Source organism: Carlito syrichta, unplaced genomic scaffold, assembly GCF_000164805.1.
Source record: "Carlito syrichta isolate Samal-C Ts95f unplaced genomic scaffold, Tarsius_syrichta-2.0.1 Scaffold314129, whole genome shotgun sequence".
NCBI classification, from domain to species: Eukaryota; Metazoa; Chordata; class Mammalia; order Primates; family Tarsiidae; genus Carlito; species Carlito syrichta.
Genome location: NW_007258225.1, coordinates 274,998 through 301,846, shown reverse-complemented (window position 1 = coordinate 301,846; position 26,849 = coordinate 274,998). Strand labels below are relative to the sequence as shown.

Here is a 26,849-nt window from a genome sequence, read left to right as displayed (position 1 = left end):
TATATATATATGTGATTAGATATATATGTGTGTGCATATGCATACATACATACCTAGAACCTAAAACACATACATACAAATATAAAGACATACATACATGTGCATATAAACGACATGCATATAAGCATGTAAACACATACATACTTATACATGAGTTCACACCATACCTCTTGTTCCTGTCCATGTCACAGAGTTCTTTCTTTCCTTCTCCATTTCATATTTGTATGTCTTTTCTTTGACCATGAGAACCTTGACTCTCATCAACAGCAATAGTTGCTCATTTGCTCACTTCTAAAATACATACTGCATAGTTCCAGAATGACTTTGACCGAGCCACTATGATGGACAGTTGTTTGCAGTTCTTTTACCCGCATAAACCACCCTGCCAACACTGAGGTCTTGTGATCAAACACTTACTTGTGTTTAAAATTTACCTGGGTTGGTCCTCTCTCCCTCTTGTCATTCCTTTCTTCCTTCCTTCCTTATTCCTGTGCTTATACATTTATTTGACGTCTGCTCAGGCTTATTTGTTTCAGTTTGTTTTCCGTTATAGCTCCTTCTCCTTCACGTTCTTATTTGGTTAATTTTATTTCTTGAACATGTAGAAGATTAGCATGCTTTCAAAAGTCAAAGCTCTACAAAAAGGGATGCTCAGAGAAGTATCACTGACTCCCACATTCCTTCAGTCTTGTTCTTCCACACTTCCTTGTAGGTAACTAATTTTGGGTTTTTCTAGGTTATCTTCCCTGTGTTTCTTTTTGTAAGGTCAACATATGCTTTTTTCTTATTTTTCTTCTTTTTTCCCCCCCTTAGTAATGTCTCCTAGAAATTACTCTCTTATCATTTCATCAAGTGCTTTCTCATTCTTTTGTACATAGTACTCCATTGTAAACTATAGTTTATTCAACCAGTCTCTTATGCTTGAATATTTAGGTAGTTCTCAATATTTTTCAATCACAAGTTTTCATTTATTCAGTAAATTTCTGCATGTTTTTGCAGGGATATCTGTGAGGTAAATTCCCAGGAGTGGGATTGCATAGTCACAGAGTAGGTACATTTGTAGTTTGGTTAATATTGCTATGTCTCTTCTCCCCACCTTCGCCCGTAGTTGTTGCACAATTTTGCATTTCCAGCGACAGTGTATGAAAGTTCTGGAACTGTAGATTTAATATTTTCCCCAGCTATTCCTAAGTGTGACTCTCTTAGTAATATTTAGATCCTGATGCCACATGACTGTTTGGTTTGGAGTCTTTCAGGTTCAGTGATGGCTTCTAGACTGATCAAGTAACATGATTTAGGTTCAAGTTTTTCACTTACTATCTAACTGTAGACAATTTATTGAATAACAGTTAACCTACATTTCTTTATCTGTAGAGTGAGGATGATAATATCTGCCTTATAGGGCTGTTGTGAAACTGGAGGCACCTAGTCCAAAGTTGGACATGTAGTAGTCACCCAGTCCATGTCTCTGAATCGGAACTGTCTTGGCATGATACTACTTAGAGTTGTTGAAATCTTGCACAAGAGAGGACTATGAGATCACCTTGTTCTTGGCCAGTCTTGGCCAGTGAATAGCTTGTGCCAAGGCAGGAAGGAAACCCAGGTCTTCCAGGCCCATGGCTTTTCCTTTGCTTTGCTTGCTGGTATGTTTTGTTGACTTTCTCCACAATTGAAGCACAGGATTTGTTCAGGAGGAATGAAAATTCTTCCATAAAACATTTAAGAGTGTCAGTAGATCTTACCTTTATTTTAACAAGATTAATAATGCTTATTAGACTTTTAAAAACATTTGTAAGATTGAGAATAAAAGTTAGTTATTAAAGCAAACATTAAATCAGTCTGCAAGTATTCAGACTTTTTAGGAATACCACAAAGTAGATGAGGAACAGAGAGAATAAAAACAATAACAGAAGCAAGCCATCTGGACTTCTATGTTTGTATCTACATATTTCCTCAAATAGGAAGTAGGATAAGCTCAACATGATAGTTTTTAAAGTTTACTAAAATATGAGGTAAATATTCTCTAATTTTCTGGCTCATATTCACTTTTGAGAATTTTTGGAGGGAATGGAAAAAGAGAAGAAGCAACACAAACACAACTGATTGCCTAGTTCTATAATTTATGTTTCTATGCGCTACAATTATATATAGTTATTCAGCAGGCAATCAGATTATTCATTTATAAAATGGATTAAATGGTTTTTACGTTAGTATATATTTTGAAATATAAACCACAGAACTGACAGTAGAGGATTAGAATATCTTTGTTTTTGTTCTTTTACTGTGAAATATAACTTACATGCAGTTATGGAGATTAATTTTATTTTCCAAGTGATCTGAAGTGTACAGAGATTTTCAATTAAAACCATGTTACATGAATTTCAAAAAGAAATTTCAAAAAATAACTGGTGTGTGTGTAGAGGGGTGTTTATGGTTAAGTGCAATATTTTCTAAACTGGAATATTTGGCATACACTTCCTTGGAAGAAAGTTCTTTGCTCAAATAAAGTAGGAAAATAGCCTGTAACCTCACCAGCTCTTTGGGATACACAGTACACATCAGCACTTTAGGTTTTTTTTTTTTTTTTTTTTTTTTGAGTTGGAGTCTCACTCTGCCCAGGCTGGAGTGCAGTGAAATGCTCATGGCCACTGCAGCCTCAACCTGCTGGGTTCAGGTGATCCTTCCGCCTCAGCCATCCAAGTAGCTGGAACTGCAGGCATGCGCCACAATGCCCGGCTTATTTTTTGTTTTATTATGGAGACGAGGTCTCACCAAGTTGCCCTGGCTGGTCTTGAAACCCCAAGCTCAAGCAATCCTCTTGCCTTAGCCTCCCAAAGTGCTGGGATTACAGGCTTGAGCCACCATGCCTGGCCTCACATCAGTACTTTAAAGGTCTGAGTATTTAACCCAGTGTTTCCCGTACTTATTTGATCATAGAATCCTTTTATATCAATATTGCAATATACTAGTTTGGTAAGAAACACTCTTTGAGGTCTGAGCATGGTGGCTCTCACCTGTAATCCCAGCACTTTGAGAGGCCGAGGTGGGAGAGCTGCTTGAGCCCAGGAGTTCCAGCCTGGGCAACACAGCGAAACCTCGTCTCTACAAATAATCAAAAAATTAGCTGGGTGTGCTAGAGGTCTCACCCTGTTGCTCAGGCTGGAGTGCAGTAGTGCGATCATGGCTCACTGTAGCCTTGATCTTCCGGATTTAAGCAATCTTTTCATCTTAGTCTCCTAGATTGCTGGGATTACAAGCATGCATCACAATGCCCGACTAATTTTTTTGATTTTTTTTTTTTTTTTGGTAGAGACTAGTTCTCTCTATGTTGCCTAGGCTGGCCTTGAATTCCTGGATGCAAGAACTCCTCCTACCTCGACCTCCAAATATGCTGAAATTACAGGCATGAGCTCCCACTCCCAGCCTCACAATACTTTAGACTTTGTAATCTTTGCACTTCTGTTTAGCCTCTGCCTCACCTCTATGGAATATTAATAGGAAACATTTTTGCTGTAGATCTGCAAATATTTATATAATGACTACATGTTAGTATCATTAGACGTACTCATCTCTTTTACTTTTTTTTTTAAGTCCAAGTTTCACTCTGTCGCCCAGGCTGGAGTGCAGTGGCATGTTCACAACCACTGCAGCCTCAACCTGCTGGTCTAAGGTGATCCATCTGCCTCAGTCTTCCAAGAAGCTGGGACTACAGGCATGCACCACCATGCCCAGCTAATTTTTTGATTTATTATAGAGATGAGGACTCACCAAGTTGCCAAGGCTGGTCTTGAACCCTTGGGCTCAGGCAGTCTTCTTGCCTCGGCCTCCCAAAGTGCTGGGTTTATGGGTGTGAGCCACCATGCCTGGCTCTTTGTACCTTGGGTTACTTCTAGTGACTTTGGATGTGGGAAAATTGGTTAATAATAGGATAGAAGATGTTCATCCCCATAATTTTAGGGAGCCTGTGGAAGGCAGACAGTCCAGTTGTGGCTGCTTCCCTAAGCAGAAACAGAGATGAACTGATTAGAGCAGCAGCCCCCAACCTTTTTGGCAACAAGGACTGCATTAGTTTCCTTCTTTTTTTTTTTTTGAGTCGGAGTCTCACTCTGTCACCCAGACTGGAGTACAGTGGCCGCTCCCGGCCACCGCAGCCTCGACCTGGGCTCCGGCGATCCTTCTGCCTCAGCCTTCTGAGTAGCTGGAACTACAGGTTCGCGCTACCACGCCTGGCTAGTTTTTGACTTATTGTAAAGATGAGGTCTCACCAAGTTGCCCAGGCGGGTTTCGAACCTGCAGGCTCAGGTAATCTACTCACCTCAGCCTCCCAAAGCGCTGGGATTACAGGCTGAGCCACCGAGCTGGCAGCATTAGTTTCTTAGAAGGAGCGCACAACCTAGGTCCCTCTACTGCCCAGTTCACGATGGAGTTTGCACTCCTATGAGAATCTAATGCCACTGCTGATCTGACAGAAGGTGGAGCTTAGGCGGTAATGAGAGCCATGGGGAGCAGCTGTAAATATAGATTTATGCCCACGGCGTACCTCCTGTTGTGGACCCAGTTCCAAAGAGGCCACAGACTGGTACTGGTCCATAGCCCATAGCCTAGGGATTGGGAACCCCTGGGTTAGAGTATAGGGCCAAAAATGGCAAGAAGAGTCTTGTGTCAAGAACATAGACTTGAGAGAGACAGTGGAGTGGGAGTAGGTCCTGTGAGAATAAGTGATATGCTGCTTGCAGTGTGAGCCCTTCAGTGATCCTGTCAGTAATCTTAGTACACTTAGGAAAAGCTAGATGGAAGTAGATTTATCTCTTTAAGCTTGCCAAGAGAGACATGGCCAGCAAAGATGAGAAAGGAGACCGAGAAAAGACCAGCAGGAGTTCGGCTGGGGATTTGTTGATAAGATGCAGGTCCTGAATTTCTTACCAATGATAGAATTGGGGATTTGAGCCAAGTTTACATAGAGACCCATGCAGCAATGACATCCCTGTGGTATCCGACTTACAAATGACTTAAACTTGATTTGTTTATAAAATAAAAAGAAATAGATTTAGACAGTAGCTTTGCTTCTGGCATGAAATGACCAAAGCTATAAAGGTGTTTGAGTATTTGTGTGAAAAGCAAGAATTGGAGGCTAAGATCAAGTGTCTTAGGAGTAGGTTGGAATGAACTTCTCTAATTAAGCAGCTGTTCATCTTTGGATGAGTAAGTGGAAATGTGCTAATTGGCCATGTTTAAGTAGGAGAGTGGTGGAAAGAGATTTAAAATACCACAGTTGCATTCTTGCCAACAGTTACTAAACGTGGCAGAAATACACAGAATTTATTCAGAATACCTGACTCTCATTTGTGTTATGTTAACCTTTCTTTTAGTATTTGAATCATTCTGCCAATAGTGGGATAAAAAATAGGTAGCCTGTCTTAAGTCCACTATGAATGGAGAATGAGTTCATACTTGTCATTTGTACTTGGCAGAAATAATTAGGAGGCCCATGGGGAGGCTCTTTTGTTCCTTTAATGTATTTGTATCCAAGGAAACTTGAGAAAAGTCCAATTCCGGTTGGATTTGAAATACCTTTTATCCTTTTACTAGTGATGGTAGTTATAAAAAAATATTAAAAATTAGGTATCTTGTGACCAGGTCTCTACTTGAAAAGTAAAAGGTTACAGACATTTATGTGAAGAATAAAGTAAAAACCAGATCAAGCAAAGTTTGAAATATAGAGGAGATATGCTTCATTTTATTTTTGAGACAATACTTTTTGATTTGCCTCTACTTTTGGAAGTCTGGATTATATGTAATTAAATAAGTTTTGAAATTTTTATTTAAGTACTCAGTCGATACCTTCTTTGTGGATGCTTTTGCTAAAATGTAAAAGTGTCTGTGTCACAGAGAAGTCATTCCTCAGCCATCATTTCTTGCAGGTGGTAATGCCACACACAGTGCTTCCATTGTTGAAAGGCACGGGAAGGCGGCTGGTCCACGTATACTGAGGAAAGTGGAGGCGGGGAGTGGCAGCCTGTGCTGCTACTCCCTTTAGTTTAACAGTTTATCCTGATAGCATGCAATCACAAACAAACTTTTTTTTTTAAATGAATAACTTGTATATTATATTTTAGGATAATCCAGTGCCCTTAAAAACACCCACCCCTTATAACAGTGGTTGCTTTCAGGGAAGAGAATTGGGGTCAGTGGTGGAAGGGAGACCGAGTTGTCTTTGTGTGCCCAATCTGGTAACTTTTGGCATTTGTACCATGTGTATGTTATGTCATCATGTGTCACTTTATGACAGATATATGTTCTGAGAAATGCTGTGTTAGGCAGTTTCATCATTGTGCTAACATCATGGAATGTACTTACACACACTTAGATGGGCTAGTCTGCTACACACCTAGGCTGTTGCCCCTAGGCAACAAATCTGTACAGCATGTTATTGTACTGAATACTGTAAGCAATTGTAACACAGTGATAAGTATTTGTGTGTCTAATGTAGAAAAAGGGACATTAAAAAGAAAGTATCCCATAGTATATGTGATCTTTGTCATTGCCCAAAATGTCCTCAAGCAGCACATAACTGTATACTTGAAAGACAAAAGAAATTTCCCTCTAAGCACTCCTATCTCCAGACAAGAATCTGGGTTTTCCCACTCTGCCTCAAGGAGCTTCTGTGATTTTCTGCACCCCTTGCCCCTACTCGATATCCTCCACCCCTAGTTTATTTTGCTATTGAGGAAAAGTACTTTCTGAATTCATTAATTTCCTCTTCATCTCTAATTTTGAAGTTTCTATCCCTTTTACAAAGGCCACCAAAGATTTCTTACCGTGAAATGCAGTAACCTCCTTTCAAACCTGATCTGACCTTTCTGGGTCACTTGAGAACTGCACTCTGTTTCCCAGCCTCTCTGCCACCATGTCCTGGTTTATTTTGACCTCTCTTGCTCCACCTTCACGAGTATCTTTGCTGTGATTCCATCTTTATCTATTCTGCATGCTCTCCCTGAGCAATCTCATTTACTCTTGGGTGAGATCGTCTTGAATGAGATCGTCTGTGTCACTAGATGTGACCTCTCTCTAGGACTCTGCACCTGCATGCTTGCTTACCTACTAGGCATTCCACGGGCACCCTCAAATCAAAATATCTCAGCCTGAACTTATTATCTATTCCTTTGTCATCTGCAGCCCCATTTTTTCCCCATTTGCTGTATTTTAGTAATTAGTGGCACCCAAACAGAAACCTGGGTATCATCCCAACTTTCTTCCTCCACCTGACAGGGTTTTGAAATTACAGCTATCCTTGCTGTAACACGCATATGTTGGCTTTGTTTCCATCACATCTCTTCATTTTACAAATGAACTCCTAAGTTGGGCACACTATTTACGTCAATTGAACTTGGGAGACATTTCATGCATATAAATATTCTGTCTTTATTAAAAGTGGGAAACAAGTCATTTCACTTATTCCTCTGCACTGACAACTTTGTCTTTATGTTCACAGAAGCCTCATTTCAGAGATATTTGAGACTGGGGTTTAGTTTGTAGATTTGGAACTAAATGAGCAATTATATAACTTCAGAGAACTTGTTTATTATTTTAGCACTTGTGTCATATTTTACTTAGTTTCCCATTCAGTTATTTAAAATATAAATAGCATCTTCTGCAAAATTAGAATCATGGACATATCTCATTTTATTGCATTTCACTTTATTGTACTACACAGATTCTGAATTTTTTTTTTTACAAATTGAAGGTTTATGACAAACCTGTTGAGCAGTTTATTGGTGCTGTGTTTCCAATAGCATGTGTTCACTTCATGTCTCTGTGTCACATTTTGGTAATTCTTGCAAAAGTACTTTAAACTTTTTCATAATTATTACACCTGTTATGGTGAGCTATGATCACTGATGGCACTATTGTAATTGCTTTGGGGTGCCATGAACTGCATCCATATTAGATGGTGAACTAATTGATAAACATTGTTTGTGTTCTGACTGCCACAGACTGGCCATTACCACCTTCCTCCTTGGGCCTCCCTTTTTCTGAAATTAGGCCTGACATTATTGAAATTAGGCCAATTAATAATCCTACAATAGCCTCTAAGTGTTCATCTGAAAGGAAGAGTCACACATCTATGACTTGACATCAAATGCTAGAAATGATTAAGCTTAATGAGGAAGCTTGAAAGCTGAGATATACTGAGAGCTAGGACTCTTGCACCAAACATTTAACCAGATTGTGAATGTGAAGGAAAAAATGCTTGAAGGGAATTCTAGGTGCTACTCCAGTAAACACACAAATGATAAGGAGGCAAAACAGCCCTATTGCTGATATGGAGAAAGTTCGAGTGGTCTGGATAGAAGGTCACACCAGCCGCAACATTCCCTTAAGCCAGAACTTAATCTATTGAAAGATTCTAATGCTTTTCAATTCTATTAAGGCCGAGAGAGGTGAGGAAACTGCAGAAGAAAAGTTGGAAACTGGCAGAGGTTGAATCATATGCGGTTCAAGGAAAGCAGCCATCTTCAAAACACTAAAGTTCAAAGTGAACCAGCAAGTTATCCAGAAGGTCTAGCTAAGATCATTGATGAACATGGCTACAGTCTACAATAGATTTTCCAGTGGAGACAAAATAGACTCTTATTGGAAGAAAATGCTGTCTAGGACTTCCTTAGCTAGAGAGGAAAACTCAGCACCTGCTTTCAAAGCTTACCAAGGACAGGCTGGCTTTTTTGTCAGGGGCTTATGCAGCTGGTGACTTTAAGTTGAAACCAGTGCTATAGACAATTCTGAAATTTCTAGGGCTCTTAAAAGTGATAGTAAATCTCTTACGCTTGTGTTCTGTAGATAGAACAACAAAGTCTGGGTGACAGCACACCTGTTTACAATGGTTTACTGAATAGTGTAAGCCCACTGTTAAGGTCCTACTGCTCAGAAAACAAGATTCTTTTCAAAATATTAAAGTTCATTGACAATGCACCTCATCACTCAATAGCTCTGAAGGAGATGTACAAGGAAATTAATGTTGTTTTCTTGCCTGCTAACACAGCATTCATTCTGCCACCCATAGATCAAGGAGTAACTTAGAGTTAAATATTATTATTTTAAAAATACATTTGTAAGGCCATAGCTGCCATGGATTATGATTTCTCTAATGTATCTGGGCAAAGTAAATTGAAAAAATGTCTGGAAAAGATTTTCCCATCTAGATGCCATTAAGAACATTTGTGATTTATGGGAGGAGATAAAAATATCCACATTAATGGAAACTTGGAAGAAGATGGTTTCAACCCTCATGGATGACTTTGAGGGGTTCAAGACTTGAGTGGAAAAGTTACAGATATGGTGGAAATAGCAAGAGAAGTAGATTTAGAAGTGAAGCCAGAAGAGGTGACTGAATTGCTGCAACCTCATAATAAAACTTTAAAGAATGAGGAGTTGCTTCTTATGAATGAGCAAAAAAAAAAAAAAAAAAGTTTCTTGAGATGAAAACTACTCCTGGTGAAGATGCTGTGACCATTTAAAAAATGACAGTACAGGATTTAGAATATTACACGAACTTTTTTGAAAAGCAGCTACAGGGTTTGAGAGGATTGACTCCAATTTTGAAAGAAGTTTTTACTGTGGGTCAAATGCTGTCAAACAGTATCACATGCTGTAGGAACATCTTTTTCTTGAATAGAAGGGTCAGTCAGTGTGGCAAACTTCATTGTTGTCTTATTGTAAGAAATTGCCATGGCCACCCCAACCTTCAATAGCCACCACCCTGATCAGTCAGCCTTCATGAACTTTAAGGCAAGACCTTTCACCAGCCAAAATGTTACAACTTGCTAAAAGCTCAGGTTTTTTTAGCAATAAAGTATTTTTAAATTAAAGTATATATGTTGTCTTTAGACATAACGCTATTGTGTACTTAACAGACTACAGTATAGTATAAATATAATTTTTATATGCACTAGGAAACCAAAAAATTTGTGTGACTCACTTTATTGTAATAACTACTTCATCGTGGGTGTCTGGAACCAAATACCTCTAAGGTATGCCTGTAGCTCCAAGATGTATGTTTTCAAGTATCCATGGGAGATTGGTTTCAGTCCCCTTATCAAAAACTGAGGATGTTCAAGTTCCTTATACAAAATATTGTGGTATTTACATATAACCTACACAAATTCTGTTGTATATTTTAAATCATCTCTAGATTACTTATGATACCTAATATAATGATAATCTAAATGCTATGTAAATAGTTGTTATACTGTATTGTTTTTAAAATTTATATTTTTTAAATTTCTTTTTTCCAAATATTTTTTATTTAAATTTGGTTAAATCTGTAGATGTGGAACCAAGGGATAGAGAGGGCCTATTTGCCTTTTGCTTTGTTTCTTATGTATCAAATATAGTGCATCAAGCAACTACTGGATTAAAATAACTAAAATGTATTGTATACCTATTATATGACGTTTTACATCTGTCATATCATTAAATTTAATCCACTCAGTAACTCGGTGCAAAATGGAGAAACTGTGCATCAGCGACATTATTTAATTTTCCCAGGTGACACTACTGTGGCCATCTCTCTACCCTGTGGCTCCTCCTGACATTCTTTAGACATCAGTTTAAGTATCACTTGTATATTCCTGAAAGTAGCAGAGTTAAGGACTGGCCTTATGGGCATCCCTTTTTATTGGGACTTGATTTCCGCATGGTCAGTGTTTTTTATGTATACGTGCCCATTTGTGAGGGAAGATTTTGTAGTATTTCTTTTCTTTTTCTTTTTTTCATTTGGAGTCTCACTCTGTCACCCAGACTGGAGTGCAGTGGCCGCTCCCGACCACTGCAGCCTCGACCTGCTGGGCTCTGGCAATCCTTCTGCCTCAGCCTTCCAAGTAGCTGGAACTACAGGCGCGCACTACCATGCCCGGCTAATTTATTTTTTATTGTAAAGATGAGGTCTCGCCAAGTTGCCCAGGTGGGTCTCAAACCCGTGGGCTCAGGCAATCCACTCACTTCAGCCTCCCAAAGCGCGGGATTACAGGCTGAGCCACCGAGCCCAGCTGATTTTGTAATATTTCAATGCCATCATCTGGATTAGGGGAGCTGTCATTTGAAGGGTGTTATGGTCACTAATTCACATTCTCTCTCTCTCTCTCTCTCTCTCTCTCTCTCTCTCTCTCTCTCTCTCACTTTCACCCTCTCATCCTTTCTCTTTCAGTGCAATGAAACCTCATTTTTTTTTGAAGCTCGAAGTAAAACTGCTTGTAAGCATCTCTGGAAGTGCAGTGTAGAACACCATACGTTTTTTAGGTAAGTTAATGCAAAAGTTTTGTTCATTGTCCTAATAAATGAAAATGGCAAATAACAAGAATTCTGTCTACAAACAGAAATTTAGATGTTTTTCCCTTTTATTGGTTTTTTTCAGTTCCTAGTTCTCTGGATTGTATTAATACAAACACATATATACATACATACATGTGTGTATATGCATAGGCACATATGTGTAATATGTGTATGTGTGTACATACATACACATACACACAGATATATCTTCTTTGCTCATACTGTAAGAAAGGAGTGGGTTGTTTTAGGTTATGTTAGAAGTGCAGCTTTGGCTAGCACCTGTGTGATATTGGTAGAAATGAAGAGTTCTGTGCATGTACTCAATATGAAATCCTTATTAGCCATCAAAGTGGAGATGGGATAAGGAAGTTAGGTGTACAGGGCTCACTGGAAAGATCAAGGTTGATGATGCAACTTTAGTAGGTACTTAAGACAAGAAGGGACCGAATGAGGTCACCTGTGGAAAAAAGTGGAGAGAAAAGCAGAAATCCAAAGACTGAGCCTCATTAGAGGACAGGAAGAGGCAGTTGTGAGTATGAGAAGAGCAATCAGAAGAGTGTGTTGTATCCTGGGAAACAAGGAAGGAGAAAGTCTTGATGAATAGGCTGCCGACTATTGCATGCAGCACTTCTGGGAGGTCAATTAAGATAAGGAGTGAGGATTGACTGTTGGATTGGGGGGATATTTTTGTTTGTTTGTTTGTTTGTTTCACATCTGTATGTTATAAAGGTAAAACAAAATTTTAACTGGCAATACATTATGCTTTATTTAAATGGAAACAAGATTTAATTCCTCCCCTAATTCCTATTTGATCTGTGTGGATCAACTTCCACAAATAGCATGATGCTGGAGAAATATTCTTATAAAATGACCAGTGTTCTTTGTTCAGTTTGTATTAGGGGAGGGTTATGGCCCAGAAAGCCTAAGACATTGTCTCCAGGTCATTGAGGCTAGGCTGAGGAACTCTCCGTGGTGGTGTGTGTTGAAAGTACCTTAAGATGGGAAGTACTGGAGTATACTGTATAAATAAAAATGAACCACCACATCCTAGATGATTAACTGCCATGAAAATCTTGACATGAGTAAATCAACATAGTTGCAAAATTCCCAAGATAATTTGAGCAGAGAAAGTAGAGAGTTGATTTACAGCTAAGGCTTCCTAGGGCGCTGATGTGTATCATAGTCTTCAGAAAGTGTAAGTATTTGATATTATACATATATAAAATCCTGGGGTATGGTTTTGTTTCAGGTATTAGCTTAAGTAACTGATTATTTCCTGCCAATATGTGGAATAAGATATTTTACCTAGCTCTGTTAAACAGTGTTATATATTATATTTTCTGTTACTTTATGTTTGCGTTGTGTATCTTTGTGTATGAGTCTTTATCTAATTTTCTTTTAAATGTTGCTTAGAATGCCAGAAAATGAATCAAATTCATTGTCAAGAAAACTCAGCAAGTTTGGATCCATAAGTTATAAGCACCGGTACAGGTAAGTGACATTTTTCCTTGGGGTGTGTGCATGTAATAAATATTTAATTGAACTGTCCACATTGCATGCACAATGAAATTGGTGATGTTATTTTTTTTCCTACAGTGCCAATGTGTTTTGTAAGCATGGCAGCTTATGAAAACTTCCTTGACAAAAGTAATTTTCCCGGTTTAATTATACTTAATGTCTACATTAGCTAAATTTAGGACTTTTAGATTGTAGTAGAGTTTATTATCTTCAGAAATTCATTTTGATATGGTTATCTCTTATTTCTAATTATGTTCTGTGATTATGAAGCAATGTCTATGTTGTATTTATTTACATGAAGGTATTCTGAAGGTATTTGTTTGATATCTAAATATTTAACCTTTAGGTTTTCAAGGTTCTTCCATGGACAGTGATATAATGATGAGAAATTTAAGGAAAGATTATTTCCTTTTCTTCCAGTTATGGCATCAGACATTGCCAGGGTTATAGAGATATAAATGTATAAGTCTGTCTCCTTGTCACTGAAACTGAGCTGGGGAGAAGGCATCTGTCTTAATGTTTATTCTATTAAAATTGTAATTATCCTGTTTAACATACGCTATAGTTGACGTCCACAAATTTAGCCATACCTGATTACTCAAATTTATTGAAATGCAAATGTTGTGGTTACTGGGAGTTATTATTAGAAAGTTATTGGATTTTGCATATTAAATATCATTTCTTCCAAGAAAGTAATTAAAGGTAACCTTTGCAGAATTGGAGGCTAAGCTAAATCTGTTCTAATTTCATGACTGATGTTAACTGCCTAGTAAGCCTTAATGAATCCTAAATCTACATGTCTGTATGGGAAGGGCTTACATTACACCACCCTAGAAAGAAAGATGATTCATTCCACTGCCCAGAGCTTAGAACAGGATGGGTCTGTGATTGCTGGGGGATCATTGACACACAGTCTGTTGTCAAAAGAGGGCAAACAGCCAGCCCTAACCAGCATCATCTGCTTGTCTTCTCTTTTTTGAGAAATTCTGGAGCTGTCTTGGAATGAAAGCAGAGCTCTTGGAACTGAGACAGTCCTCCTTCACCCTGCAGGCTTTTAGAGTGTGGGGTATAAAGAACAACTTAACAAGTGGCTGCAGTGTGGGTGTTTGGGTGTGCTTGTGTGTGTAGTTGTGCATGTGTTTACAGTTGTGTGTGAGTGACTTTGTGGGTGTGCAGGTACTTCTTTATGATGGAGGGAGGAAGGCAGAGTTCTAGTCCTTACTCTCTACCACATTTTTAGGGCTTGCAAAATGCCAAGGAGAGTCCTATACCTTTGGGGAATACTAGTGTTTACTTAAGAAGAGAAAAATCACTAAAAGACTTTTTAGTGATATGGGACAATCGGGATTCAAAATTAAATTTGTGAGGAAAGGCTGAGCTAAAGTCTGACGTTCTAATTCTTTGTTGTTGTTTTATTACTAGACATCAATAATCTGAAATATAAATTAAGTCTTTGATTGATTTAATAGTTTACTATACATCGATAGCTTCTTCTCTGAGCCCCTTAAATATTAACCTTGCCTTTATCCGTTGTTGAGTTTGTGGGGACACTTCTGGCTTTGATGAATGAATGAATTGTGCAGAATTTTTACTCCAGAAATAAGAATAAAGCCTGAGAAACCCCTGTGGGATATTAGGTGTACACCTTATAGGACTTAAATTCCCCAGAGGGATTTCCCATTTTAAGATGTACAGGCCCTCATTTTAAGAAGCACGTGCCAGGTGCAGTGGCTCATGCCTGTAATCCCAGCACTTTGGGAGGCTGAGGTGAGAGGACTGCCTGAGCCCACGGGTTCCAGACCAGTTTCAGCAACTTGGCAGGACCTCATTTCTACAATAAATCAAAAAACCAGCCAGGCATGATGATGCATGCCTATAGTTCCAGCTACTTGGAAGGCTGAGGCAGAAAGATCACCAGAGCCCAGCAGGTCAAGGTTGCAGTGGCTGGGAGCATGTCACTGCCCTCCAGCCTGGGTGACAGAGTGAGACTCCAACTCAAAAAAAAAAAAAAAAGAAGAGGCACGGAAGAGGGACCCAAGTGCCCAACCTCCTTTGTGTCAGGTGCTTTCACATGTGTAGCTTCATTTAATCCACACAATGGCCTGCCAAAGGAGGCATTGTTTCCCCCTTTATACAGATGAGAAATTAGAGCCCCTCAAAAGTAAAGTAATTGAGCTAAGGACCCTTAACCAGTACGTGGCAAACCTGGAGTTTGTCCTTTTTCCTATACCTCACTTGAAGGCTGAAGGGCTGCTGATGGTGCCACCCAGGGTGAGGATATGGGAGGATATGGGAGGATATGGAGAGGTAGGGAAGTGGACATTCATGGAAATACAGCTCTGTCCTCTCATAAGAGGGCCACCAGACATGCATGGGGACTGTCATCACCTTATGCTGTTAATCTATACTTGTCAATCACTTTCTGCTACAAGGAAATAGTAAGAATGCTGTACAAGAATATTTCTGCTAGGAAATTATAAGAACAAGTAGAAATATAATATACACGAGGAAAATGAAGCATGGAGATTTAAAAAATAATCTACTGAAGACCACATGACTAGAGAAAGGTTGAGCTGTGTTTTAAACAGGGCTTGTGACTTCAAACCAAATGACTACATGTCTAGTCCCCTCTTCCGTGCCTCCTCCAGGCTGGGCCATCCTGACCAACTGGAGGTCAGAAAGCCTATCCTACTGCTGGGTCCTGAATAGTCTGGGGCAGATCAGGATATGTTTCTGGATGTCAGTCTTATTAATCTTATGAAATGACTTCTCATTCTCCTTTGTTCCTGAGAGAGAAATCATGAGGAAATGTCAAATAATGAAGTAAAATCTCATTATAAAATACCTCAGTAGTTTGCATACTGGGTTTTATTTTTAGGGGAAATACTTTTTCCTCTATGTGATGAATTACACAGTACCCAGATTTTTCTGATAACAGAGTCTGTTGAAAATAGGTCTTATCTTCATACTCCAAACTATTTATAAGAATGAAGTTTTGCACTCTATATGGAATTTTTTTTTTAAGCTTTTCAGAAATTTGTGTTACCTTGTGTGCCTTTTAAAAAAAGTTACATTTCAAGTAAAAGAAAGCCTTTCAGTTTGCTCCCCTCCCCTCCCCGGTTTACATCTACTATTGAACATGAAGTACAGAAATGGAGAGGACCTGGCATCTTAATTCCCCTGGTAGCTCATACCAACTGTTGTCCCCCATTCGCCTGCTGGGGATTCATTTTTATGAATGTTGCAGGCATCTTTGTTTCTAATAAAGGTGAATGGGTTAGTGAGGAGGAGATACCTTCACAGAAGCACGTGAAAAATGAATTTTACAAAGTCTTGTTTAATCTTTTCTGGGGAGACATTCACTAATATTTATCCTGTAAATATAGGATGAATAGGATTTGGGACCATTCAAAGGCTTTTTTGCTCCCATAGTTGACTCTACTTGTGGTGAATCAAACTAGACATATAGAAGTGCATTTTTCCCATATTTAAATGCTATTTTCCTACGTGAAAGCCAGGGTCATTCACTGGCTCAAATTCAGCTGTTGTGGAATAAATTTTTAGTAAGACGTATGTTCACTGAAATCCAGCAAAAGAAATTACACAGTTCCTTGGGAAAAATTACTTTAGAAGGTTAGTCCAGCCCCAGGAAAAGTTCCTTCTCTTGAATCCTCATGAAATCTTCAGAAAAGGAGTACTTTGTGTGAGGTCCTAGGTCTGTCTTCAGTCTTCCTGGGCCCTTGATCTGGCACAGGTGAAGTGGGCATAATAGATGTATGATTGTGCCATAATGGGGTTCAGAATAAAACTATACTGAGTTGTCCTGTGGGGGATGCTTTACAACCTGCCGTGTAAATGCAACTCAGGGGCTGTCATGTGGAATCATTGCCCTTGTATAATTTAGCCCAACTTAATTTTGTAATCATTTAATTGTAGTGCTTGAAGACCATCTCGGCCTCCATTCTAGCCCATCATTCTGTGTCACTCCAAATCTAACTCCTCCTTGAATAATCCCTTTCTTCCTGCTTTTCCTTCTGAAACATCTTCCTTCCATCTAGTGCCACTCCCCTCCTAGAATTTAATAACTACCTCTTTCGTCAGTATTTCAATGAGAATCAGTTAAAAGCCCCTGTATGCTTATGGCCAGTTGAGTCTGTTTTTTCTTCTCCTTGTACTTTGCAGATATTCTGAGTGAGCTGTTTTCATTTTCAAGGCTGTGTGGTTTTATCTTTGCTAATCAAAATGTTGCATTTTTAAGTGGCAGGACAGCTTTGCAAATGAGCCGAGACCTTTCTATTCAACTTCCCCGGCCTGATCAGAATGTGACAAGGAGTCGAAGCAAGACTTACCCCAAGAGAATAGCACAAACACAGCCAATTGGTAAGTCACTGTGCCCCCAAGTCTTCTGTGTATGCTTGCGTTTTCTCTTAGGTTGTTGGTGCAGAATACAGTCAAGTGGTGATGATAATCGTGCAGTCTTTTTATTGTCAATACTAGATACTTTAATTTGACCTTGGAAATGTTCAAGCAATGAGTAACCGGTAAAAAAACAAGTAGTCACCTTGAATCACCATAGCCTGCTTAGCCTACTTAATGACTTCTTTTTTTTTTTTTTTTGAGACAGGGTCTTACTCTGTTGCTCAGGTTGGAATGCAGTGTTGTAATCATAGCATACTGTCACCTTGATCTCCTTGGGCTCAGCAGTCCTCCTGCCTCAACCTTATAAGCAGCTGAGATTACAGGCACATGCCATTATGCATTGCTAATTTTTTATTATTGTAGAGATGGAGGTTTTACTGTGTTGCCCAAGCTGGTCTCAAACTCCTGGGCTCAGTCTGAGCTGGCCTCCCAAAATGCTGGAATTACAGGCATTAGCCACCACACCTAGACTATACTTTCTTTTTGAAGGGGTTTTATTTTCAACTGAGTAATTTCTTAGTTTGATGTATCTGAGATTGAAATTAAAGCAAATTCTTAGCAAGGGTCTTTTTATAAAGGAGCAATGTTGGCATAATTTGTACAGACTCCAATTGGTTGTTTGTTATTAATCTTTCTTTTATTATGAAACATAATATACATAGTATACATAAAGATCCATACCATCCATCAAAGTGCATAAATATACATGTACACACACACACACACACACACACTCTCTCTCTCTCTCTCTCTCTCTCTCTCTCTCTCACTCACAAAGGTTGATGTAGCCAGCATCCCCAAAGTCCCTATAGGTATTTCCCATATCACATTTTCACCATTTTGCACCACTCCCCCTAATCAGGAGAAATCTGCCTTTCCTCACTTTTCATTATACTTTTACTAATTATGTAGCATTCCCTGAACAAATTAGTTTATTTTGCCTGTTTTTGATGTTATATGACTGAATCACAGTGTGCATTTTTTGTGTCTTGATTCTTCTTATCAACATTATGTGTAGTGTGTACTTAAGTACATTCGCTTTTCTCTTTATGAGTTATTCTAGTGTTTGACAATTAATCCATTCTGTTGATTGATATTTGGGCTTTTAGATTTTTTGTTTTTAGTGCCGATGGGCTGATTAGGTATCAGTTCAGTTTTAATCAATGCTCAGTGCTCATAGAATGTTACTGTAAAGTGATATTGCAGATTTTGGTTGTGGTTTTTTTATGGATTACCTTTGTCTAACTCTCTCCAGAACCCTTTCACATATATTATCTCACTGGAGCCTCACAATAATCTTGTGAAGGGGGGTAAGAAAACAGTATGTTCCCATTTTACAGATGAGGTTCCAGCAAGTATACAGACGTGGGACTGGGACAAGAGCCCAAGTCTCCTTGGTCTTTCTGCTATATTATATGAGATAAATGGAATTCTTAATAACAGTAATTAGTATCTGAACATTGTGTGAAAATTGGCAGCATTATGACCTCCATTGTTTAGGCCAAGCTTGTGAAGAAAGTGCATGAGTTTGTTCCACCATTCCTGGGTGTGAGAATGTCACCTGACTTACCTTTTCTAAAGTCAAATTAAACCTGACTGTAGGTCCTCTGCTCTCATTGGACTAGGAGGAAATGAAATTCTTTCTGAATGTTCTACAGTGGCAAAAATAAAACATAATTTAAGTTTGCAGTAGATGACCTTGCCATATCAGTATTAATCATTACCCCCATTTGATTGATGAGGAAACTAAGATTTAAAAGGCATTTTGGTCAAGATTACTGTGGTGCACATTCACTGAGTACTGGTTACCAACTCCTTTGAGTCCAGCAAGAGAAAACATGCTTTTGCAGTGTGTTACATGAAGCTCGCATATTACAGGTAGACAGCAGAGGACAAAGAAATTCTACTGTCCTTTGTGAGTGGGTCTCCCAAGGCTCCAGAAAGCTCCCTGATGCAGATGAGTCTCGACTGCGTGTGCCTCACTTGCACCACAGCTGCGGGACCCTAAAAGGCATCCCCCTCTGGATTGTATACCTCAGGGACAATGGGACTTACTAGGCTACGGCTTTGTAGGGACATCCTGCTTGAAGAGGGGAGAGGAACAAAGCCCGGGCTGTCCTAGGCAGTTTCTCCCTAACTCAAGAGGTTACATTCCTTAGAAGGGACAGGAACAAGGCTTGGGCTATTTTAGCCAATTCCTCCCTATCTCAGGATATTGTATTCTCTGCATTTTTTATAGTTATTCTTGAGAACTACAAGCAAGAAAGAAGGGGAAACTATCCTACAATTATGTAGCACATAGATGACTTAGGACAGATATTCTAGTCTTCTAATGCCTAGTCTTACGCTGTATCTTAATATTTTGTATATATCTGAGCAGTCTTAAATCCCATTTGAATCATCTACAGAGTGGTTATAATTAATAAGCAAACTTTCAAATCCTATGCTATTTCCAAAACGCCATGCCTCATAAAATTATTGAAACCAACTGAGAATATCCAAAGCATTCCCTGCTTCAAATCAACAATTCATTCCACTTGAGCTGTGGGAATCACTCATGCTCTTCATGCAAACCCACGTGGGTTGTTCCTTTTCTTCCCCTCATGTGCTTATAGGAAAATATCTGCAAGTATCTACCCCCTTAAGAATTTTAAATGTCTTAAGTGTCTTAACTATTTTTTTTACTCTCCTTGGGAGCATAAATACTGGAAGCTGATTAATTTGGGGGCAAGCTTTCTTGTTTTTTGTTTTCATTTTTTGTTTCTTATGCAGATCCAGACAAATGCAGTTTTCCCAGAGCAACCTGGGACTGTGTTGAGCTGTCATATCCATCCTGACTCACAACTCAGGCCATCCTCTCAGTCCTACTCTGCTCTGCCAGAGAGGCTATGAAAAGAGCCCTGTGCAGCATGCCTGTTGTGTTACATTTCTGTGTTGCATTTTTAAAATAGACTCTTTCTTCAGAAAGGGGTGCAGGCATGGGGGAGCAGGTGGCTAGTACATAGTCCAGCCTTCTCTGACAGCCTCCCAGCATCAGGTGAATCTGTTAAAAATGTAGCATATGTAATGCTTTTGTGATTATAAAAATACATGGTGGCTTATGCAGTGGCCACATCTGTAATCTTAGCACTTTGGGAGGCCAGTGTGGGAGGATCACTTGAGGCCAAGGGTTTGAGACCAGACTAGCAATGTAGTGAAACCCTATCTCACTCTTTTAAATATTTTTTTAAAATGTGCTTGTTTTGCAAAATTTAGAAAACTTAGGACCTTCTCTCCTAAAAAGAGAGAAAAAAATTTCATATTCAATTCCATTCTCATAATACTAGCACTGTATGATGTAACCTTTTAGTCATTTATATATTTTTATCACAAAAGTGGTATAATAATGTTTTTCAACCTGCTTTTCTTATTTAATGATATATTGAGGATTTAAGTCTTTATATATTCTTATACAGCACCATTTTAATGTCTATATGATATTCTGTTGTATAAATAAACATAATTTATTCAACCAGTCTTTAATTCTTAGATATTTAAGCTGTCTCAAAACCATATGTTTGAGCCGGGCTCAGTGGCTCAGCCTGTAATCCTGCGCCTTTGGGAGTCTGAGGTGAGTGGATTGCCTGAGCCCGCGGGTTCGAGACCCGCCTGGGCAGCGAGACCTCATCTCTACAATAAATCAAAAAATCAGCCGGGCGTGGTAGTGCATGCCTGTGATTCCGGCTACTTGGAAGGCTGAGGTGGAAGGATCGCCAGAGCCCAGCAGGTCGAGGCCGGGAGCGGCCACTGCACTCCAGTCTGGGTGACAGAGTGAGACTCCAACTCAAAAAAAAAAAAACAAAAAACAAACAAAAAAACCCCCCAAAAAACCATGTTTGAAAACCATAAACATAACTAAAGTGAATATCCTTGTAGTGATATCTTTAAGCATTCATGGCTATTTATTATATATATTTTAAACCATGGCGTATATCCATCATTTTTATTCTAAAAAGATTGCTGGGTGTGGTGGCTACACCTGTAATCCCAGCACTTTGGAAGGTGGAGGCAAGAGGATTGATTGCCTGAACCCAAGGGTTCAAGACCAGCCTGAGCAATATGGTAAGACCTCGTCTCTATAATAAATCCAAAAAAAATTACTTGGGTGTGATGACTTATGCCTGTGGTTCTACCTACTTGAAGGGCTGAAGCAGAAGGACAGCCTGAGCTCAGCAGGTCGAGGCAGTGGTGGCTGTGAGCGTGCCACTGCACTCCAGCCTGGGTGATACAGTGAGACTCTGACTTTAAACAAAAGAGAGAGAGAGAGGATTAAACGATGTGTTAAAAACTAAGCCTTTATTGAGAGCACATTTCACTTTGATTTTGAACTGCATTTAGCTTGGGTTTTAAGCCTGTGCTCCACAAACACTGTGATGTGCCCTGGGAACCCAGAGATGACCTTCCCTTTGACAATGTGATTGTACTGGGTGAGGAAGGTGAGTTTACCAAATGCCAGAGATCCAGTTTTGGAGTTGCTGTCATGCACATGAGAAGGATATTGTGGGACAGAGATTAATTTTATTTCATTTTTTAAGTGTTATATTTTCTTGTTCCTCTAATTCTCATGTACTCTGCTTTGCATGCCAGTTGAACCTGGCTGGTAGAAGACCATCTTGAGCCGTCCCCGACTCCTAAGGCCATGGTGGGCTTCTAACTCATAGCAGAATCCTTGAAGAGAGCCCTCTAGTCTTTGCCTGCATCATTCACTGTGGTGCTTCTTGCCCACATGGTGCCTGTCCAAGCTCACCAGGTCCGGGGAAGGACGCCAGTTTTGCATGAAGTTGGCTTGGGATGTATGTGAGATGGGAGGGGTCTTTAATGAGGCTGCGAGCCTCCACGGCCCAGGGTCTGTGCTGGCTGGGGAGGTCCTGCTGCCAGGCCTACCCTAGGCCTGCCTTGACCCTCTTCCTCCCACACTCCAGGACCCAAAGAGCAACCCCTCACCCTGAAGCTCCTTGTTCCTGGGACTCATTCGTGGGTATCTGGACAGGAAAGGAACAATAGTTCTCATTTTTTAAAAAACTCTTTTGGATTGGTCAAAGGGAAATAAGAGTCTTCCCTTGGTAAATTACCCTGACATGGTTACTTAAGTTTTTATTTAAAAATTTTTAATATGTGCCAGGCATGGTAGCTCATGCTTATAATCCCAGCACTTTGGGAGGCCAAGGTGAGAGGATTACCTGAGCCCACAGGTTCAAGACCAGCCTGGGCAACTTGGTGAGCCCTCATCTCTACAGTAAATCAAAATATTAGCTGGACGTGGTGGCATGTGCCTGTAGTTCCAGCTACTTCGAAGGCTGAGGTGGAAGGATCAGCTAAACCCAACAGGTCAAGGCTGTGGTGGCCATGAGCATGCCACTGCATTCCAGCCTTGGAGACAGAGTGAGACTCCAACTCAAAAAAAATTTTTTTTAACTAAAAAAAATTTAAGATATGTCAAAAGTCTATTTCACTAGATTGTACTGTATTTGGCAAAAATGGAGTTATAGTTTAAATAAGAGGATAGATTTTTGTTTTACTATGGTAAGACCAGTTAATTTTCGTAGACTGAAGACTGAATTCTATTGATATTCTCTCTAAAATAAAATTTTAGAACCACGGTTTTTGGGATCATCAGCATAAACTCTCACTTAATGTGTATACATAATAAAAAACCAAAAGAGGTTGTTACTTTTTGTTAGTTTGTACCATTCATGTTTTAGTACATGACGTTTTACTTTAGAAAGTATTTTATTCCTTATTATTTTATTTCTTCTGAAGTAAAGTCTTTCAGTCAAACTTAATGACTGTTCCCCTTAACCTGCATCCCAGTTCTCTGTGAGTTTAAAAAGCCTCAATCAGGAATAATAAATGCCCTGGCAGCTAAAAAGCCATTGTGTTTGAAATCCGCCAAGTTCAGGCCTTGGCACCTCTATGAGGAAGTACATTCCAGAGTCAAGAGCCCTGCACCCAGCAGCCTACCGCCCCACCCAGAAGAGGTCAGCGCCAGGGCAGGCAGCCAGAACATTCCTGCAAATCTGCATTGCCTCGGAGGAGCGTGGGTAAAGCTAGAAGAGAGATGGCAGGAGGAAAAAGCACTGATTGGTACAGGCCTTTCTCTGACATGGTCTTGGCAACTCACACAAGTAGGTTCTTGTCAGAAGAGGGTCTCTGCTACAAGTAGCCATGACAGACAGAATAGTTAGATATAATTCACAATTATCTGTAAGAAAAGTAATGAGTGAAACCATTTGCAGTGGACAAACAAGGCTATGATTATCTGATGCAGCGTTTAAAGTTCTTAAAAATATCCCACAGAACACAGAAAGAAGTTGCAGCATAATCTGAACTGTTGTAAAGCAAGATAGAATGACCTTTTAATTCTAGCTCTGTGGAAGGGGACATGAACACAATGCCTAAGGGACCTTGAAAATGATTTCTGAGTGAGGATGCTTTGTGCCCAGTGTGTAAGCAGACGGCTACGGCTTGGGCCAGGCCGGTTGATTCTGTAAAGTAGAGTGGACCTGCTGTTGACAAATCTTTCAAAGAAGTACAAAATCTGGATATTTATATAAACTTTGCAGAATTTAAAATATTACCAGTTCATTCATTCATTCATAAGCAGATTCTTGCTCTGTCCCTCAGGCTGGAGTGCAGTGGCATAGTCTTGGCTTACTATAGCCTTGAACTCCCTGGCTCAAGCGATTCTTCTACTTCAGCCTCCTGAACAACTGAGACTAGCATACCACCATGCCCTGCTAACTTTATTTTGTGTCTTGCTGTGTTGGCTAGGTTGGTCTTGAACTCCTGGCTTCAAGTGATCCTCCCACCTCAGTCTCCCAAAGTACTGGGATTATAGACATGAGTCACTGCGCCTGGCCTAATTTCATTTTTAAAAATTGTGCTAATTGAAACATTTCTGAGGGACAGATTTGGCTTGAGGGCTGCCTCTCTGGAAACTCTGATTGAACAGAGCTGGAGTGAGTGACTGATCTATCATGCAGCAGGTGAATCCACCTGCTGTGGGGCTCGGTGAGTTTCTGCAGCATCCCTGTGGGCATCACCATGTTCAATTAAAACATTTCATCACTCCAGGCATGAGTACTTTATAGGTAGTAGGTCAGTGGGCCAACTCCAGGAGGAAATGGTGCCACATAGCTCTGGGTCTCATAGCAAATGATTTTTCTGGGGTAGCTGACCAGCATCTGTGGGTGACCTGAGGTGGATACAGCCAAAGCAGGAGAGACAGAGGAATGCTTTGATGTGGTGAAGTACAATTTCACTTGCTGTAGTAAAGCTCTGGGCTGCTGAGAAATAGTAAGGCCACAAAAGAAAGTAATAATCACTTGTTGAGCACTTTCTCTGATGGCACATTGGGTCACATGCAAGTGAGCAGAAGCCCAACTTGGCTTGTGGCAATCAAATCATTTTTATTTTTTTAATTATTAAGGCAAAGGACAGGCAAACTATGTGAATAAAGACTGATCTGTAAGATGAAGGTGGTGCAATCTACTAGTAAGCTAGATCTGGTAAATCTGGGTACAGCTTCAGTAGTCCATGTACTAAACGTGTACTGTTGTAAAGTCACTGAACCAGCCTGAGCCTCGATGTCTTCATCTGTCAAATGGGGATATCACCTTCTGCCTGGTGAACTGCTGTCATGGGGATGGTGTCTGAAATGGGCTGAACATTCAGTCAAGTGCTGGTAGGAGCTTATGGCATTTTAGTGACCTTCTCCTAAGTCAGAAGAAAGTCTTTGTATACACAGTGTGGACCACTTTGTGAATCCGTCTGTCAGTGTTTGAAGCATGTTTTCTATAATAGTATCAATTTCATATTCAAAGGTTGAGATGGTTCTGTGGGGGTGGGGAGGTGGTGGGTCCTGAGAGTGAGGGATCAAGAGAGGCCATTCAAATACTATGAGCAGGGCTTGGGAAAGAGAATTGGATACCTCACTTTGTTATGGAAGATTCAGTATAAATCAGGAGTAAAGTAGGTAAAGTTCAAACACACCGTGGGTAGGTTTCTTCTGCCCTGCCTACCTTGGCTCTTAGCTGGGAGACAGACTTGGCCACAGAGTTAGGGATTGACTTCCTTACTCTGTGTCTACTTTGCAGGGTAGCCTTTAGTCCAAGGCTTTTTTTTCTTTTTTTTTTTTTTTGAGACAGGGTATCACTCTGTCATCCAGGCTGGAGTACAGTGGCATGATCATGGCTCACCACAGCCTCGACCTCGTGGGCTCAGACGATTCTTCCACCTCAGCCTCCTGAGTAGCTGGGAATACCAGGCACACACCACCATACCCAGCTAATATTTTTTGTATTTTTTTGTAGAGCTGAGGTCTTGTTATGTTGCCTGGGCTGCATTTTAAAATTATGATTTAAAAAAAAAAGCTCACAAAATTAAATTTACCATCTTAATCATTTTAAGTATAAGTTCAGTAGTGTTAAGTGTATTCACATTATTTTACAACAGATCTCTAGAATATTTTCATGTGTAACACTAAAACTATATACCCATTAAACATCCATTCCCCCTCCTCCCCCCAGCCCTCAGTAACCATCTTTCTATTTTGTTTCTATTATTTTGGATTACTTTAGATGCTTCCTATAATGGAATCATCTACTATTTGTTCAAGCCATTTTTCTCATCTGATTTTTTACACCACCATCACCACCCTCCCATCCTCCTTACTCCAAATGCTCACTGCTTTCCAGGCTCCTTGGGATATTCTGGAACTATGAATTGGAAACAAAAAACTTCTTACAGTGTATTCATAGTAGTGATGACATTGCATGATGATTTTGAAGTTCATGTGGTTAACCACTTCATCTTCTATGTAAGGTGATTTTCCCTACTTGACATAATTAGCTGCCCAGCCCACTTGAGTGCATTTTTCATGTCAAGTAGACAAATAGGAACAGAGAAGATAAAGAGAAGGCAAAGCTGAAAGAGCTCGGGGGTCGGCGGGGCAGGTGGGGGAAGCAAAGTTGAGGAGCACACGGAAGCCGGGGCTCTGGATCAGGGATTTCATAAGTATGCCCTTGACTTCTGAGTTGGTCCAGAAAGTTGTGAGGTCAACCACTTCACTGCTGCACTAGGAGCAGACCTGTTGCTGTGTTTCCAGTCCAGAGACTGGAAACTGCCTAAATATCCATTAGCAGGAAACTGGCCTGAGAAAATAATGTGTATGTACCTCTTGCCCCATCCTGCATAGATACCATGTCTGTTGAAATAAATCTGAGAGCAGGGTTTAAACTTGTGTTAATCTGATTCCATAGTCCCAAAGGATCTGCTATGAAAGGCTGGGGTCCAGGAGGAGCCCACCAAGGGAGAAGAATATCAATAACTAATGATTTTGCCAAAGTCCTATATCAGTGCAAGGAGGCTTTTGACAGATTCTCTTGGGTTTTCAAGGTACACAAACATGTCGTCTGCAAAGAGAGGTAACTTGACTTCCTCTTTTCCTATTTGAATACCCCTGATTGCCTTCTCTTTTCTGATTTCTGTAGCCAGGACTTCCAATACTATATTGAACAGGAGGGGAGAGAGTGGACATCCTTGTC

General features: G+C 39.9%; 1 protein-coding gene across 1 annotated transcript in view; it reads left to right on the top strand.

The window, feature by feature from the left end:
* Positions 1-26,849, top strand: part of EPB41L4A (erythrocyte membrane protein band 4.1 like 4A) — a 159,167-nt gene that overhangs the window by 62,959 nt on the left and 69,359 nt on the right. The window contains exons 9-11 of the mRNA XM_021719103.1: positions 11,204-11,295; positions 12,742-12,819; positions 17,105-17,226. Coding sequence (XP_021574778.1) covers positions 11,204-11,295; positions 12,742-12,819; positions 17,105-17,226 — 292 coding nt within the window. The remainder of the gene's footprint in view (positions 1-11,203; positions 11,296-12,741; positions 12,820-17,104; positions 17,227-26,849) is intronic.